The sequence below is a fragment of the Ranitomeya imitator genome, chromosome 5 (genome assembly GCF_032444005.1).
Source record: "Ranitomeya imitator isolate aRanImi1 chromosome 5, aRanImi1.pri, whole genome shotgun sequence".
Taxonomy (NCBI): domain Eukaryota; kingdom Metazoa; phylum Chordata; class Amphibia; order Anura; family Dendrobatidae; genus Ranitomeya; species Ranitomeya imitator.
In genome coordinates this window covers 517,840,712-517,858,385 of record NC_091286.1, presented here as the reverse complement: position 1 = coordinate 517,858,385, position 17,674 = coordinate 517,840,712, and the positions used below count along the sequence as shown (strand labels likewise).

General features: G+C 46.5%; 1 protein-coding gene across 1 annotated transcript in view; it reads left to right on the top strand.

Moving 5' to 3' along the window:
• EIF2A (eukaryotic translation initiation factor 2A) overlaps positions 1-16,781 on the top strand; it is a 49,926-nt gene extending 33,145 nt beyond the window's left edge. Inside the window, exons 9-14 of the mRNA XM_069727529.1 lie at positions 293-409; positions 1,775-2,346; positions 13,239-13,349; positions 13,887-14,003; positions 15,523-15,588; positions 16,601-16,781. Coding sequence (XP_069583630.1) covers positions 293-409; positions 1,775-2,346; positions 13,239-13,349; positions 13,887-14,003; positions 15,523-15,588; positions 16,601-16,666 — 1,049 coding nt within the window. The 3' untranslated portion in view covers positions 16,667-16,781. The remainder of the gene's footprint in view (positions 1-292; positions 410-1,774; positions 2,347-13,238; positions 13,350-13,886; positions 14,004-15,522; positions 15,589-16,600) is intronic.
• Positions 16,782-17,674: the final 893 nt, after the last annotated feature.

Sequence of the window (17,674 nt, the reverse complement as noted above, 5' to 3'; positions counted from 1 at the left end):
CTGGAATTGAGGTCTCTGATTACATAGCAAAAACCTGCTGACAGATTCCCTTAATAAAGGGATAAAAAGTAAAGCTATGGTGAAACCACCCATGCATGCAAACAAGACCCTTGTATTATCCTGCTGGACATGAGCAGCATATTGTGAGTTTCTGCCATTGCTGTAATCGCTTTACATTTGTGCTGACCCCAGTGAATTGCCGTGTGATCTGGTTGGACAGTGACTGTGGAGGAGTGCGCTCGGCTCCGTTACTCTCCTGTTCTTAATGTTGTTATTTCCTGTCCTGTAACAGCCACTGCGGTACTAGTGACGGCCAGCACTGACGTCGACAAAACGGGAGCCTCGTACTATGGGGAGCAGACGCTGCATTACATTGCGGTGAATGGAGAAAGCGCAGTTGTACAATTACGTAAGTCTAAAACCGCACGTCAAGGTTCAGATCCAGCACTTTATTCCTTACATCACAGCCTATTCACACTCCTCTTAATCATAGCCACAATAACACAAAGGCTATCATTGGCTTCTGGTTATGGGCAACATTGTCTTTTTTTGTATATATTAATCTAATGTTAATGACAGTCGGATAGGAGTAACATCACCTAGAAAACCCCTTGTTCCCCCATGTTTCTATGCAGCACTCGCCATGCTCATTATGTGTGTAAAGGTTTAGGTGCAGGAGAGTAATCTAGAGAATTTCTGGGATGGTGCAAGACCCCGGTTGTCACTAGGTACATAAGTGGACGATCTTGAGCCTTTATTTATATAAGGTCATTGTGACCTGTCGTATTGGCAGCACAAATGTGACCATCATTAATAATTAGTAACTATTATATCGGTTAAAAATATTAATCAGAACTAATGTATTTCCATGGTGTTAGCGCACCTGTAACTATTGAAGCCTGTTGCAGAGAGCAGTCCTGGCCATACTTACTTGCTATTAGCTTACAGATACCAATACGTTAGTGACATAAGTGCTGCCAATGTGTGAAAGCTTAAACTCATCTGGGCATAGATCGTAGTTTCTGCTCTCTGGTAAGCACTGTATATGTTTTATTTTTTTTTTACTCCTAGTCCTTTGAACCTGTACTGTATAATTCCCATACCACAGTATTGACATATACAGTACAAGTCGCTGAATCCTGCTCAACCTACAGCTGAGCTTCAGAGGAGTACCAAGATGGCAGCAAAGGGGAACCTTCAACAGACCCCTGGCTGTAAGGGTTAACCAATCAGTGTCACTAGGGGGTAGGTGGGGCTGACACATTTCTATTTAAATGCCACTGTCAGAGATTGTCATGTTAAATGATTAACAGCAGCAATAAGAGCTCTGCTCCAGCTGTGGCTGTTAGACACAGATGCCAGCTGTGTAGTGTAGCCAGCATTTTCTGGGTGTGGAGGGATCTCCACTCATGACCCCCTCCACACACAAGCACCACAGCACAAGGTGCACATGTGCGCCCATATGCCTGAAGGGGTTAAATGGTTAATAAAATGACATAGTCTTCAGTATGTATCCTAGGAGGCACATATTTTGTTTGGATAAAGATGTAAAGCGTTAAGGAAAGAGGCTTGCGTCACTTTATCTCCCGTTAGGAGGCGGCATGTTATATTATAGACACTGGGGCAGGAGGCTACAAATGTGCCGATATCAGGCCCAACGTGCCTGGACATTTGGCCTAGTTTCTTGTGACGCTTTTGTCTTGGCAGTATATATGGCTTGTTCACTTGCCTTTTTTGTACTTAATTAATTTTTTAAAATGTTCTTTTCTTCCAGCTAAAAATGGTCCAATCTATGATGTGGTGTGGAACAAAAATGCGACCGAGTTCTGTGTGGTGTACGGCTTCATGCCTGCCAAAGCCACAATTTTTAATCTGAAATGCGATCCCATCTTTGATTTCGGCACTGGCCCCCGGAACGCTGCTTTCTACAGCCCTCAGGGACATATTTTGGTTCTAGCTGGCTTTGGTAACCTGAGGGGACAAATGGAAGTGTGGGATATGAAAAATTACAAACTCATTTCCAAACCAACAGCTGCCGATGCCACGTTTTTCTCCTGGTGCCCCGATGGGGAGCATATAGTCACTGCTACTTGTTCTCCAAGATTACGAGTCGGCAATGGATACAAGATTTGGCACTACACTGGCTCGATACTACATAAGTACGATGTGCCAAACAACACAGAACTGTGGCAGGTGTCCTGGCAACCATTTGCCGATGGCGTCTTTCCAGCAAAACCCATCCTTTTCCAGCCTGTACCGGGGGAAATGCCAGCAGAGGACAGCAAGCCAGCGCAAGCTTACAGGCCGCCTGCCCTGAGGAACAAGCCGGTGACTAGTTATAAATTGGTAAGTAAGCCTGGTCACAGTTCACATAATGTCTGTACAGGAGACACATTCAGACACCATGATGCATAACCCGCCAGAAGATCAAGGCGATTTGGCGCTGTATGCATCATGATGTATGGAGTTTGGTTTAGGTTTACGCAAATAGGAAATTCTGTGATTTTTTTTTTTTTTTTTTTTTTAAATACAAAAAAGGATCTGTTTCTACTATTGATGTGATAAAAGGTACCTTCACACATAACGATATCGTTAACGATATCGTTGCTTTTTGTGACGTAGCAACGATATCGTTAAGGACATCGTTATGTGTGACAGCGACCAACGATCAGGCCCCTGCTGGGAGATCGTTGGTCGCTGAACAAAGTCCAGAACTTTATTTCGTTGCTGGATCTCCCGTGGACATCGCTGGATCGGCGTGTGTGACACCGATCCAGTGATGTCTTCACTGGTAACCAGGGTAAACATCGGGTTACTAAGTGCAGGGCCGCGCTTAGTAACCCGATGTTTACCCTGGTTACCAGCGTAAAAGTAAAAAAAAACAAACACTACATACTTACCTACCGCTGTCTGTCCCCGGCGCTGTGCTCTGCACTCCTCCTGTACTGCCTGTGAGCGTCGGTCAGCCGGAAAGCAGAGCGGTGACGTCACCGCTCTGCTTTCCGGCCGCTGTGCTCACAGTGAGTACAGGAGGAGTGCAGAGAAGCAGAGCGCCGGGGACAGACAGCGGTAGGTAAGTATGTAGTGTTTTTTTTTTTTTTACTTTTACGCTGGTAACCAGGGTAAACATCGGGTTACTAAGCGCGGCCCTGCGCTTAGTAACCCGATGTTTACCCTGGTTACCCGGGGACTTCGGGATCGTTGGTCGCTGGAGAGCGGTCTGTGTGACAGCTCTCCAGCGACCAAACAGCGACGCTGCAGCGATCAGGATCGTTGTCGGTATCGCTGCAGCGTCGCTTAATGTGAAGGGGCCTTAAGCATCGCTTGGAGGGTTCCTATGTCACCATTGTGTCAGTGCACAATGACATACCCTCCAGTGGTAATAGAAGGCTGAATTCGATTAACTCCTCACATCCAGCTTCCTGTCAGTCATTGCAGGGACAAGCCTAGGGAGCAAACTACTGATCACCATATATAAGAACTAACCCCTCCACTATCTGGACCACAAAGGATATTGGTATTAATCCCTTTAATTCACAAAACCCTTTCACTGTAGCACATCATGAAGGGATTCGGTCATTAGCCCCTGCACTATTCTAGACTATCAGGGAAGCTGGAATTATCCGCCCATATACTGAACCAGCAGGACTGCTGGAAATAAGGGCGTAGGCCACTTACGGTAAAAAGAATATAACATTTAAACAAAAATATAGAGAAAATTTAATTTAAAGTTTAAATCCCCCCCCATTTTCCAAAACGCAAGTACGGAAGTCTATAAGAAAAAAAAAACACATATTCCGCATCGTTGGTGCAGTGAGACAAAATTTAAAATGGTGAAATCATTGGGTTTTTTTTTTGTTAGCTCAAATCCACCAAATAATGGAATAAAAAATAGATCAGAAAGTTTTCTATAGACCCCAAAATGCTATCAATTAAATCCGCACATCTCACTAATGGAAGCAAGGTCCCATAGAGTTCTGTCAAGCAATCAATAAAATGTAAGTTTCTCAGAGTATGGCTACTAAAGCCAGGACATTTTTTTTTTTTTTGCAGTTGTTAGGCTAAGTGCACATTTGCGTATATGTGCGCAGCGTATCTGCATACGCAAACGCACGTTTACGCAGCGTTTTTATCCGCATCAGCTTACGCATGACGTTAAAAAAACACTGCTTGTGCATGCGTTTGTATGTGTTTTTGTTTGCGTTTTTTATGCACGTGTTCGATATTTCAAGGAGGGCGTGTCTCAATGGGAGTGTCTAAATCAGTTCCTGGACATGCGCAGTACGCAAGGACATGCATGCGTTCCCATAGACAGTAATGCTTTTTTAACGCACTCATGCGCATGCCTGCACATATTTGACGGATTTTTGACGCCTCCAAAAATGCTACATGTTGCGTTCACAGCGCCACACTGCGAAACGACGCATGCGTACACAAAAGCAGGTGAATGCATACAAACGCATGTCCATGCATACATCATGTTAAATATATGTATGCATGACGCATCGGATCTATGTGGATGAAATGCTGCACGCACAGACGCAAATGTGAGACCAGCCTTATTCATTTTCAAAAAGTAGTTAAGCAAAAAAATAATATAATATATACCGTATCTACTATATAATTGTCTAAGGGTCACTTCCGTCTTTCTGTCTGTCTGTCCTTCTGTCACGGATATTCATTGGTCGCGGCCTCTGTCTGTCATGGAATCCAAGTCGCTAATTGGTCTCGCCAGCTGCCTTTCATGGCTGCTGTGACCAATCAGCGACGGCCACAGTCCGATTAGTCCCTCCCTACTCCCCTGCAGTCAGTGCCCGGCGCACGCTCAATACTCCCCGCAGTCAGTGCCTGGCGCCCGCTCCATACTTCCCGCAGTCAGCGCCCGCTCCATACTAACCGCAGTCAGCGCCCGCTCCATACTTCCCGCAGTCAGCACCCGCTCCATACTCCCCGCAGTCAGTGCCCGGCGCCCGCTCCATACTCCCTGCAGTCAGTGCCCGCTTCATACTCCCCGCAGTCAGTGCCCGCTCCATACTTCCCGCAGTCAGTGCCTGACGCCCGCTCCATACTCCCCGCAGTCAGCGCCCGCTCCATACTCCCCGCAGTCAGCGCCCGCTCCATACTCCCAGCAGTCAGCGCCCGCTCCATACTCCCCGCAGTCAGCGCCCGCTCCATACTCCCCGCAGTCAGTGCCCGGCGCCCGCTCCATATTCCCCGCAGTCAGTGCCCGGCGCCCGCTCCATACTCCCCGCAGTCAGTGCCCGGCGCCCGCTCCATATTCCCCGCAGTCAGTGCCCGGCGCCCGCTCCATACTCCCTGCAGTCAGTGCCCGGCGCCCGCTCCATATTCCCCGCAGTCAGTGCCCGCTCCATACTCCCCGCAGTCAGTGCCCGGCGCCCGCTCCATATTCCCCGCAGTCAGTGCCCGCTCCATACTCCCCGCAGTCAGTGCCCGGCGCCCGCTCCATATTCCCCGCAGTCAGTGCCCGCTCCATACTCCCCGCAGTCAGTGCCCGGCGCCCGCTCCATATTCCCCGCAGTCAGTGCCCGCTCCATACTCCCCGCAGTCAGTGCCCGGCGCCCGCTCCATATTCCCCGCAGTCAGTGCCCGCTCCATACTCCCCGCAGTCAGTGCCCGGCGCCCGCTCCATATTCCCCGCAGTCAGTGCCCGCTCCATATTCCCCGCAGTCAGTGCCCGGCGCCCGCTCCATACTCCCCGCAGTCAGTGCCCGGCGCCCGCTCCATATTCCCCGCAGTCAGTGCCCGCTCCATACTCCCCGCAGTCAGTGCCCGGCGCCCGCTCCATATTCCCCGCAGTCAGTGCCCGCTCCATACTCCCCGCAGTCAGTGCCCGGCGCCCGCTCCATATTCCCCGCAGTCAGTGCCCGCTCCATATTCCCCGCAGTCAGTGCCCGGCGCCCGCTCCATACTCCCCGCAGTCAGTGCCCGGCGCCCGCTCCATATTCCCCGCAGTCAGTGCCCGGCGCCCGCTCCATACTCCCCGCAGTCAGTGCCCGCTCCATACTCCCCGCAGTCAGTGCCCGCTCCATACTCCCCGCAGTCAGTGCCCGGCGCCCGCTCCATACTCCCCTCCAGGCGCCGTTCACACAGGGTTAATGCCAGCGGGTAACTCACTCCGTTACCGCCGCTATTAACCCTGTGTGACCAAGTTTTTACTATTGATGCTGCCTATGCAGCATCAATAGTAAAAAGATCTAATGTTAAAATAATAAAAAAACAAAAAACCTGCTATTCTCACCTTCCGTAGTCCGACAATGCGCTCCCACCAGCTTCCGGTCCCAGAGATGCATTGCGAAATTATCCAGAAGACTTAGCAGTCTCGCGAGACCGCTAAGTGATCTGGGTAATTTTGCAATGCATCCTGGGAACGCAAGATGGCGGCAACCGCGCGCATCGCCAGAGGTTCGCTAGAGGTTCGCTGGATCTACGCTGGATCCCGCTGGGTGAGTATATAACTATTTTTTATTTTAATTATTTTTTTAAACAGGGATATGGTGCCCCCACTGCTAAATACTGCGTGGGCTGTGTTGGATACCGCGTGACTGCTATATACTACCTGGCCAGTGTTAGATACTGCATGGGCTGCGTTGTATACTACATGGCTGCTATATCTTACGTGGGCAGTGTTCTATACTGCGTGCTATATACTACGTGGCCACTGTTAGATACTATGTGGGCTGTGCTATATATTACTTGCGCTGTGTTATATATTACGTGGGCTGTGTTATTTACTGCGTGGCCTATATTAACGCATCGGGTATTCTACAATATGTTTGTATATAGCAGCGACATGGTGTATACCACAGGCCACGTAGTACTCCTATATACTACGTGGCCTGTGCTATATACTATGTGGCTGCTATATACATACATACATACATATTCTAGAATACCTGATGCGTTAGAATCAGGCCACCATCTAGTATATAATACATATTTGGTATCACCATAATCACATTGACACACAGAGCAAAGTCATCTGGTAATTTTTTATCACAAAGTCATAGAAAACAGAAAATAGTAGAGCCCGAAAAAATGGCAGCATTTCTGCTTTTCTTCAGTTTCTCCCAACTTGGATTTCTCTGATCGCCCATGACGGCACCACGGAGAGAGGGGATCCGCCCACCAAGGACAGGAAACCTACGGATAAAAAGGCGGTACCACTCTCCTGCATCAGTTGGTTTCCTGTCCTTGATGGGAGACCTACGGACTTACCAGTTCGTCGTTGGAATTCCGGGGCCAACCAGTCCGATTCAGGCAGCTGGGGTCCCTCTGCCTCGGCTAGGGTGGTGACCCGAAGCGCCACCGCTGGGGCCAGTGGGCCGAAAGGGTGTGCGGGGGAGGTGACAAGGAGTTCGCGGTCACCTCCCCAGGTAAGATGCAGCAGCGGCAACATCCAGGGGGGTCCCTCTGTGGTTGCGGGAGGTGCAGCGCGAACCCTCCCTAAATCAAGCGTCAGTCTGCACACTGCACCGCCATCGGGCGTGCAGGAATCGCGCTTCAGGGGCTGCATAGGACCGGGGGTGCCGGTCAGCAGCGCCATATCTGCTTCCGGGCGCCGCTTTTGCGCATGCCCGGTATCCAGCTGGTCTCGCGAGGACACAGGCTCTGAGGTCGTGCGCCGGTATGCGCAGGCGCCGGCGGGGCTTCCGGCTGGGTGCGCTCTGCGCAGGCGCCGGAGGGGCTTCTGGCCGGGCGCTTGATGCGCTATGCGCAGGCGCCGGTAGGACTTCCGGCGGGCGGTTCGATCTGCGCAGGCGCCGGCGGGATTACCGCTAGAGCGCCTTTGAGCAGTGTGTGGCTCGGATTATTGCGCAGGCGCCGGCGTTCGGCGCTCCTCCTACGACCGTCGCTACTGCGCAAGTGCAGGGAAGCGGCGGGAGGATTCAAATAGAAGAACCCTCATCCTCCCAGTGGCTCTGCAGTAGTAGGCAGGAGCCTCAAGGGGAATAGGAGCGCCAACTCAGCCGAGTTTCAAGGCACGCAGACCAGCAGCAGTATGAGCGACCCAGCATCACCTCTGCCCGAATCACCTCCACCTGCAGTATCGCCGCAGCAGCAGCAGCAGCAGCAAAAAAGGCGACAGCAGAAGGGGCACCAGGACACCAGCAAAGAATGCCAAAGGTCTCAACACAGTAAGGAGTCCAGTACGGCGTCGGGGAAAAAGCCAGAGGCAGAGAACCCCCAATCGGTATTTATGGGTCCTGGAGGTGGTAAGTGGATCTTCGTGAATGTCAGAGACAGTAAGAGTGTTATTTGTCTCTTTTAGGGGAGGAAAAGCGTAGCTAAAACTAAACACAAAAGTTGCGCCATCTGTAGAGAGGATCTTCCACCTACATGGGATAAGAGACTATGCAATACTTGCATTCAGCAGACTGTATCTGAAAACCTTCCAGGGTTTGCATCAGATCTTAAGAGCCTAATTAAAGAGCAAGTAGAGGACACTTTTAAGTCACTAAAAAGTGGGAAAAAAAGGAGAAAGACCAGGCATAGGTCTCCATCTCCAGTCTCAAAATCCGAAAGTGATAGTGAGAGTTCAGTGTCCTCCGACTCCTCCGACTCATCTTTGTCATCTACTTCTTTCTCGGGGGGACATAACTGTTTCCCTCTAGAGGATACTGATGGCCTCATAAAGGCAGTGAGAAGTACTATGGGATTGGTAGACTCCCATCCTAAAAAAACAGTACAAGACATCATGTTTGGGGGCCTAGAACAGAAAAAGAGGAGAGCTTTTCCGCTTAACGAAGCAATTTCAGCCTTAATTAAGAAGGAATGGAAGAAGCCCATGAGGAAGACCCTCTTAACTCCAAAAAGGAAATACCCCTTCGAGGAAGAATCGTGCTCCTTTTGGGAAAAGGCCCCCAAATTAGATGTAGCAATTGCTAAAGCCTCAAAGAAATTCACCCTCCCGTTGGAGGACATGGGGGTTCTAAAAGACCCCATGGACAAGAAGGCAGATGCCTTTCTCAAAGGCTCCTGGGAGGCAGCGGGAGGAGGCCTGAAGCCGGCAGTTGCAGCAGCATGCACTTCTCGCTCTCTGATGATCTGGCTGAACCAACTAGAGGGTCAATTAAAGGGGAAAACTTCCCGGGACTCAATTCTGAACACATTACCTGTAATGAGGGGGGCTGCGGCTTTCCTAGCAGATGCCTCGGCCGACTCCATCAGGCTATCCGCCAGAGCAGCAGTGTTTGCCCTCTGGCTTAAGAATTGGCCGGGCGACCTTCAAACAAAAACAAAACTCTGTACCATCCCCTGTGAAGGAGAGTTCCTGTTCGGGTCGACTCTAGATGACATCTTGGAAAAAGCCGAGGACAAGAAAAAATCCTTCCCCTCTCTGGGTCTCCCCTCTTATCGGAAGCCCTTTCGGAACAAGAGGTTTTTCCGTAAGAACCCAGGGAGAGGCCAGGGGAAGTGGGAAGATAAGAAAAATAAGAATAAAGGATTTATCTTCAACAAAAACCTCAATGACAGCAAAAAACCTCCACAATGAAGGTTCACCCCAGGTGGGGGGGAGATTATCTCTCTTTCTCCCAGCCTGGAAAAAGATTACCTCCAGTCAATGGATCCTAAACATCATAGAATCAGGACTGAGGTTAACATTCAAGAAGTACCCTCGTCCCTCTTTCAAGATGACATCTACCAGATCCTCGGCAGAAGAACAGCTAACACTAGAAAACGAGATTGTGGGGTTAGTAAAAAAAGGAGTACTCCTAGAAGTTCCCCCCCAAGAAAGAGGACAAGGGTACTATTCACCTCTATTCCTGAGAAAGAAACCAGATGGTTCCTTCAGGACCATTATCAATCTGAAGAATCTAAACAATTACTTAGAGGTTCAAGCATTCAAAATGGAAACGATAAAGTCATCGATCAAAATGCTTTTTCCTCAGTGCTTCATGGTGGTCCTGGACCTGAAGGACGCATATTATCATGTCCCAATACACAAGGAGCACCAAAGATTCCTCAGAATGGCAATCCACATCAAGGGAGTCCTAAGCCACTTCCAGTTCACAGCCCTTCCATTTGGCCTAGCAATAGCCCCGAGGGTCTTTACAAAGCTGGTCGCGGAGGTAATGGCTCACCTCAGGGAAAAAAACACCCTGATCGTACCATATCTGGACGATTTCCTGGTGATAGGCTCCTCCCCGCAACATTGCAAGAATCAACTAGATTTAGTGATTCATTCTCTAAAAGACCTGGGCTGGCTAATAAACCTAGAGCAATCCAGACTAGTGCCTTCTCAGGTTCAGGAATACCTAGGTCTCACTCTAGACTCCAGAAAAATGGAATGCCGGCTCCCAGAGAGCAAATTACAAAAGATAAAAAGCTTAGCATCAAGAGTACAATCTCTCCCCTCTATAACTCTCCGACAGGGCATGTCACTGTTAGGCTCTATGACCTCTTGCATCCCGGCAGTCCAGTGGGCCCAACTACATTCGAGGGATCTCCAATGGCAGCTACTGTCAGAGCAAATCCTCCTAGGAGAGCATTTAGACGGGCGGTTAACATTGTCTCCTCGCACCAATCTCTCTCTGACTTGGTGGACATTGCAGGAAAATCTTTCCCAGGGAGTCCCATGGGTAATCCCGATATCAAAAGTCCTAACCACGGACGCAAGCCCCTCAGGGTGGGGGGCTCATCTGGGCGACCTAGTAGCTCAGGGCATTTGGTCTCCATCCCTTGCAAACAATTCCTCCAACATGAAGGAACTCCTGGCAGTAAAACTTGCCCTTCAGGAATTCTTGTGAGTCCTTCAATCTCACCATGTAAGGGTGATGTCGGACAATCAGGTGGTAGTATCTTACATAAACCATCAGGGGGGAACCCGTTCCAAAAGTCTAATGGAAGTGGCCAACTCGATCCTTCAAATAGCCGAAAACAACCTTTTATCCCTGACAAGCCTACACATAAAAGGGATAGACAATTACAAGGCAGACTTCCTCAGTCGATCCAGCCTAAAACAGGGGGAGTGGGAACTAAATCCAGAAATATTTGCCCAGATCACGCAAAAATGGGGTGTTCCCAAAATAGATCTCTTCGCGAGCCATTTAAACAAAAAAGTAGCCTCCTTTTGCTCCCTATCTCCCCTGGGGAACCCAGTAGCTGTGGATGCTTTCCTGATTTCTTGGGGTCACCATCTGGTCTATGCCTTTCCTCCTCTCATTCTGATTCCAGCAGTGCTGAGGAAGATTCGGGAGGACGGGGCGCTGGTCATCTTAATTGCCCCGTTTTGGCCGAAGAGACCTTGGTTCTCATGGATGAGGAAGATGTCAATATCCGACCCTTGGGTATTACCAGACCTCCAGGGTCTGTTGTCACAGGGCCCAATCTATCATCCGCAGGTCAAGAACTTACACTTGACAGCCTGGCTCTTGAGAGGAAAATATTAGAAAGCAGAGGATTCTCTTCAGGGTTAATCTCAACTCTGTTGAAAAGTAGGAAGCCGGTTACAACAAAACAGTACGGCAAAATATGGAAAAAGTTCCTGTCCTTTTCAGGTACTAAAATAGGGAAAGAAATTCCCATTAATGCCATATTAGAGTTCCTACAAAATGGATTGGAAATGGGTTTAGCCACCAGTACCCTAAAAGTTCATGTGGCAGCATTAGGTGCCCTATTCAATTTTGACTTAGCTTCAAATAGGTGGGTCTCTAGATTCATTAGGGCGGCAGGAAGATCTAGGCCTCTGCCAGTAAAAGTGGTTCCTCAATGGGACTTAAATTTGGTCCTTAATGCCCTGACTAGTTCCCCATTTGAACCATTACATGAATCTACAATAAAAACGCTATCTCTCAAAACAGCTCTTTTAGTCGCCCTCACTTCTGCCCGTAGGGTCAGCGACTTACAGGCCCTTTCAGCCAATCCCCCTCACACACAATTTCTAGAGGATAGGGTTGTTCTAAAAACAGACCCAGCATATCTCCCGAAAGTGGCTTCAAAATTTCACAGGTCTCAAGAGATATCTCTCCCCTCCTTCTGTCCTAATCCTAAAAATGAGGAACAAAATCTACATACACTAGATGTAAGGAGATGTCTCTTACATTACCTAGAAGTCACTAGCGAGAGTAGGGAGGATTCCTCTCTGTTTGTGTGTTTCCAGGGTCCCCGGAAGGGGAAAAAAGCATCTAAAGCCACCATAGCAAGATGGATCACAGACGCCATCAGTCTCTCATACTCAGCAAGTGGGATGTCCGTTCCCGGGGAGGTTAAGGCTCACTCAACAAGGGCAGTAGCGACTTCCTGGGCGGAGAAGGCTGGAGCTTCCATAGACCAGATATGTAGAGCTGCTACCTGGTCCTCACCATCCACATTCTATAGGCACTATAGATTGGACTTAATCTCCTCTTCAGACCTTACTTTTGGTAAAAGGGTTCTGGAGGCGGTGGTCCCTCCCTGAATGTACTATCTATGTAATTCTCTCCGTGGTGCCGTCATGGGCGATCAGAGAAAAATATAGTTCTTACCGATAACGGTATTTCTCTGAGCCCATGACGGCACCCGTACATTCCCTCCCTTCACTTATGGGTGCACACGTTGAAATAGTGCCATAGTCTATTATAAGTTTAAAGTCACGCGGTATCTTGTTATGCTAAACAGTTAAAATTTTACAAATGTCTTAGTAGTCTCCCATCGTTATCTATGTAAACAACTGATGCAGGAGAGTGGTACCGCCTTTTTATCCGTAGGTTTCCTGTCCTTGGTGGGCGGATCCCCTCTCTCCATGGTGCCGTCATGGGCTCAGAGAAATACCGTTATCGGTAAGAACTATATTTTTTTTTCCCCATTTTTCAATACATTGGATAGTAAAATGATTGATGTCATAAAAAATGTCAACTTTTCCCACAATAAAACAAGCCCTCATATGGCTATGTCAATGGAAAAATAAAAGTTATCGCTCTTCGAAGAAGGGGAGTTCAAACCTAAGCACTAAAATCTGCTCAGTCCTTCCGAGGTTAACAAATGTTTGAAAAGAGGCATATATTAAGTTGCTTGTAGAGAGTCTGTCTCTGTATTGTGTATGGGGGGATTCTGGATCCTCAAACAATGACAGGTTTTAAAGAAAAGGGCCAGACATGTTAGATTTTCCCAGAAAACTCCAAATGTGTGGGCCTCAAAACACATAACCTGCAATACAGAGAAGCCACCAAAGCTCTTTTATCAGAAAATGTAGAGATGAATATCGTATTTGTGCTCATAGTTGTTTCTGTTCGTTTCAGCATGAAGAGGAACCTCCGCAGAGCACAAAGCCTCAGTCCACCGACAAGCCGATATCCAAAACTGCTTTAAAGAACCAAAAGAAGAGAGAAGCAAAGAAAGCTGCTAAGCAGGTATTCCAGGCCTGGTGCCAATGCTGTGTTCCGACCAATGGGGACGAGACAAGTCGTACAAGGAGGACCTGTTGCCACACCACCAAAATGTGTGTGATGATAGTCACTGCATTCCTTATGACGTTGTCCTGGGTGTTGCTTTGGAGATCCCATTTCAAATCCTTTTTCTCCTCTATACGTAAAATATGACCCATAAAATGCCAGAAAGTTTGTCACACGTAACATAGCATTTAAAAAATACAAACAGTTGGCATCTGAAAGACCTGCTGCCATTTTATCAAAGGGGTCTGGATGGTTTTTTTTTCTCACATTTTAGATACATGTCATTGATTTCTATTATAAGAAAAAATGTTGTCGGTCCTGTTTTGAAAAATTCTGCAGTTCATGTTTTTCAATACAGTGACAGAAGCAGACCTTGGCAAGTGCATGGCCAAATTCCAGCTCGGCAGATTCTTTTTTGCTAAGATGTATATTAGCAAATGTATGGAAAAATGTAATGTCAATTTAGCCACATGAAGATTGCATTTCTTCTTCCAGGAGGCCAAAGCAGATGAACCGACTGAGCCAGTCTTGCAAGTTAGCCAGAACATTGCCCCAACCACTGTAATAACTGGAGACCCCGAAACTGATAAAAAGATTAAGAATCTGAAAAAGGTAAGCAGCTACTACCTATGATTCCTCAGGGCTGGTTTTCGGGAAGTATAATTCGGACATCTATAGTACCAATTTCCATCAGTTTACCTTTATTTTGTCCGCCCTTATCATGTCCTAAAGAAAAAGCATTCCTAAAAATGTTGTCGTAATTGCCAGCATTATTTACTCTGAGCTATGATAATTACTTTCAGAATAAAGAAATGCTCCACTTAGTTTTCACTGCTTTCCGTTTCAAAAAAGAAGTGTTACTGACATGCTAATCATGCTGATACCATATACTTCTAATTTTAGCAGTATTATCATAGTGAGTTGTGTGTGTGGCCAAAATCCAGGTCATAGTCCTCTTACTAATAAAGGGAGTTGTGTGTGTGTGGCCAAAATCCAGGTCATAGTCCTCTTACTAATAAAGGGAGTTGTGTGTGTGGCCAAAATCCAGGTCATAGTCCTCTTACTAATATAGGGAGTTGTGTGTGTGTGTGTGTGTGTGTGCGTGTGGCCAAAATCCAAGTCATAGTCCTCTTACTAATATAGGGAGTTGTGTGTGTGTGTGTGTGTGTGTGTGTGTGTGTGTCCAAAATCCAGATCATAGTCCTCTTACTAATTCCCTTGAATACTGATTATAATTTTTACCAATAAAGAATTTCTGTGATTTTTCTTAATCATTTATGACTCTGCCACTCCTGTTATGTTCTTTTGACTTTGGGGCTTTCAGCTGTAGTTTGTCCGTCTGCTATTAACGTAGATATTGTTTTAGAAACAAAAACACATGGGCTACTTGCACAGTGAACAAGTCTGTAGAAACCTGTTCACACACCACCAAGAAACTTGAAGACACAAAAGCGCACAGCGAGGTCAAAAATACTCTGTTGTAAAAAAAAGTCACAGTAAATAAGCAAGTGCTAGTCAAAAAATGAAAAAAATACAGGGTATTTAGTTAATGTTTTTTTGCAAAAAAAATGTATATTAAAGGGACTCCTGAATTTGTCACCTGAATTTGGAGGGAACAATCTTCAGCCATAGGGGCGGGGTTATCTGGTGTTTGATTCACCCTTTCCTTACCCGCTGGCTGCATGCTGGCTGCAATATTGGAGAAGTTCATTCTCTGTCCTCCATAGTACATGCCTGCAATTCAGGAAAGGGTGCATCAAATACCAGAAAACCCCGCCCCTATGGCTGAAGATTGTTCCCTCCAAATTCAGGTGACATCTGATGTATTTAAAACCTGATCATCTGTATAGTACCTGTATAAGCAGGGTTCAGAGAGAAATTATCCATGTGGACATGCGAGATGGAACAGCTTTAGTGCAAATGGCCCACAGAGGAGTGGTGGACTCCCCAGTCTTGTAGTCCTCTTACTACCGTAATTCCCTTGAATGCTGATTATAATTTTTACCAATAAAGAATTTCTGTGATTTTTCTTTATCATTTATGACTCTGCCACTCCTGTTATGTTCTTTTGACTTTGGGGCTTTCAGCTGTAGTTTGTCCGTCTGCCATTAACGTAGATATTGTTTTGCAGAAACTGAAAGCTATTGAGCAACTGAAAGATTTACAAGCATCTGGCAAGTCATTGGAAAAGAACCAGGTAAATGTGTCCTTCCCTAGGCAACCATTCATCTTAGAAAATGTGTCCTTAGAAAATGATTTATGGTTTAAATGATGTTTTTGTATTAAATGTATTCTTTTATAACATTTTGCAATACTTAAACCTGAATTAAACCTATAAATTAGGAAGCTTACACTTTTCACACTCCTTCCTATGTATGTAACCCAAAATGGTACCAATAAAAACAAGACTTGTCCCACAATAAAACAAGCCATCATGCAGCGCCACTGACTAGGTTACAGGTCTCCGAATTTGAAGACCCAATCAAACTTTTTTTTCTTAATTATGTTTTATAAAAGCAGTAAAGTATAATAAAAAAAGGACCTCAAATTTGGTAACGGTGTATTTGTACTGACTAATGATGAGCGAACATGCTCAGATAAGGTGTTATCCGAGCATGCTTGGGTGCTAAGCGAGTGACTTCGGCGTGCTCAATTTATATGTTCGAGTTCCTGTGCCTGTGTGTCTCGCAGCTGTTCGGAGGCCTCAACACGTGCAGGGATTGCCTAACAAGTAGGAAATCCCTACATGTGTTGCGCCTGTCGAAAAAGCCAGGGGAAATGGAGCCACGAGGTCTCGAACATATTAATCGAGCATGCCAAAGTCACTCGGTTAGCACCCAAGCATACTAGGATAGCACTTTATCCGAACACAAGCGCTCATCACTTGTACTGACTTGTAGTATGAAGTCTCTAGGCCAATTTTACTACACAGTGAACAATCTAAAGACTAAACCAGAGGAAAAATTATGAAACTGACATTTTGTTTCACTGTTTTTCTCCATATTGAATTCTATTTTCTGTTTTCAGTACATTACATGGTAAAGTGAATGCTGACATTGAAAACTATAACTTGTACCATAAAAAATTCCCTTTACAGCCCCCAAAAGTTTAACATAATTTCCACCATTAGTTACATTGCATGCGTGCATATTAATTGGTAGGTAAGATATTGTTATGATTTTTATCTAATTGTATGCTCCCATTCACAGATTGATAAGATGCAGAAGGAGGACACACTTCTGAAGGAACTGGAAGACTTAGAGCTTGGAGTATAATATCAGTATTATGATTGACATACGAAGACGTGTTTTGTACATGGAAGCAAAGGATTAATGGACATTGTTCAAAGTTTTATCTTATGTTGGATTTACAATATAGACATGCCAACCACATGGGAGTAATGTTTTTTTTTTGTCTGTTTATTTTTTATAAAGAAAAACTGCCAGAATATCCTTCATATACATTATCTACTATTCCACTCAAGGAGACGTGGAGCACATAAACAGATGTGAGGAAAAGTTTAGGCAATTTCCTATTAATAGCACTGTGAGACACAGAACCATAGGTATACGTCCTGCCACCTATGAGTCTTGACATTTTGTAAAAAAGAAATCGTTGTGTTTTCTCTGCCAGGTAAGCTGTACTCTATAGTAGTGTAGTTTCCTTCATTAATGGGAGGATACACCGTGCACTCCTCAGTAGCATTCCTCCCTGCGGATGGCACATCTACTCCTGCAACATTTCCCTGAGGGTATTGTTGCAGCAGAGTGTTAGTGACCCACAATCATGAGCGGTCACCTGCTGACAACTGAAGACATTGGGAAGGTGAGTATAATAGCATCTCTCTTCCCCAATTCTTTTTTCCTCCCCCCTATGGTCTCTCCGGGGCATCCTTGGGTTACAATCCTGCTCTTTATTCTCCCACCGATACTGTCCACAGGTGCACCGCTGCCTCTTGTGGCAGCCTGCACCTCTTTTGGCTGTATACATGTGACTGTTGATACTTTCTTAATGCATTTTTTAAGCAAATTTGTTGTTTTCCTTCTACTGTTGGGGTCCTCTGGGGCCCATTCTGGTCCTTTTTGTCAATTCCTTGTCTTTTTTCTGGGCTTCTGTCTCTAATATTTGCACTGGTGGGAGACCTAATTGAGGCCGTGGTTTAATTGCTGCAACCGTTGCCCATACTACCTCTAGGCAGCCCACTGTCACACTGGTCACCTATTTCTGTGGTTTGTACTGTAACAAATGTTTACCGTGAGACCAATCATGCTCCTTATGTGTCC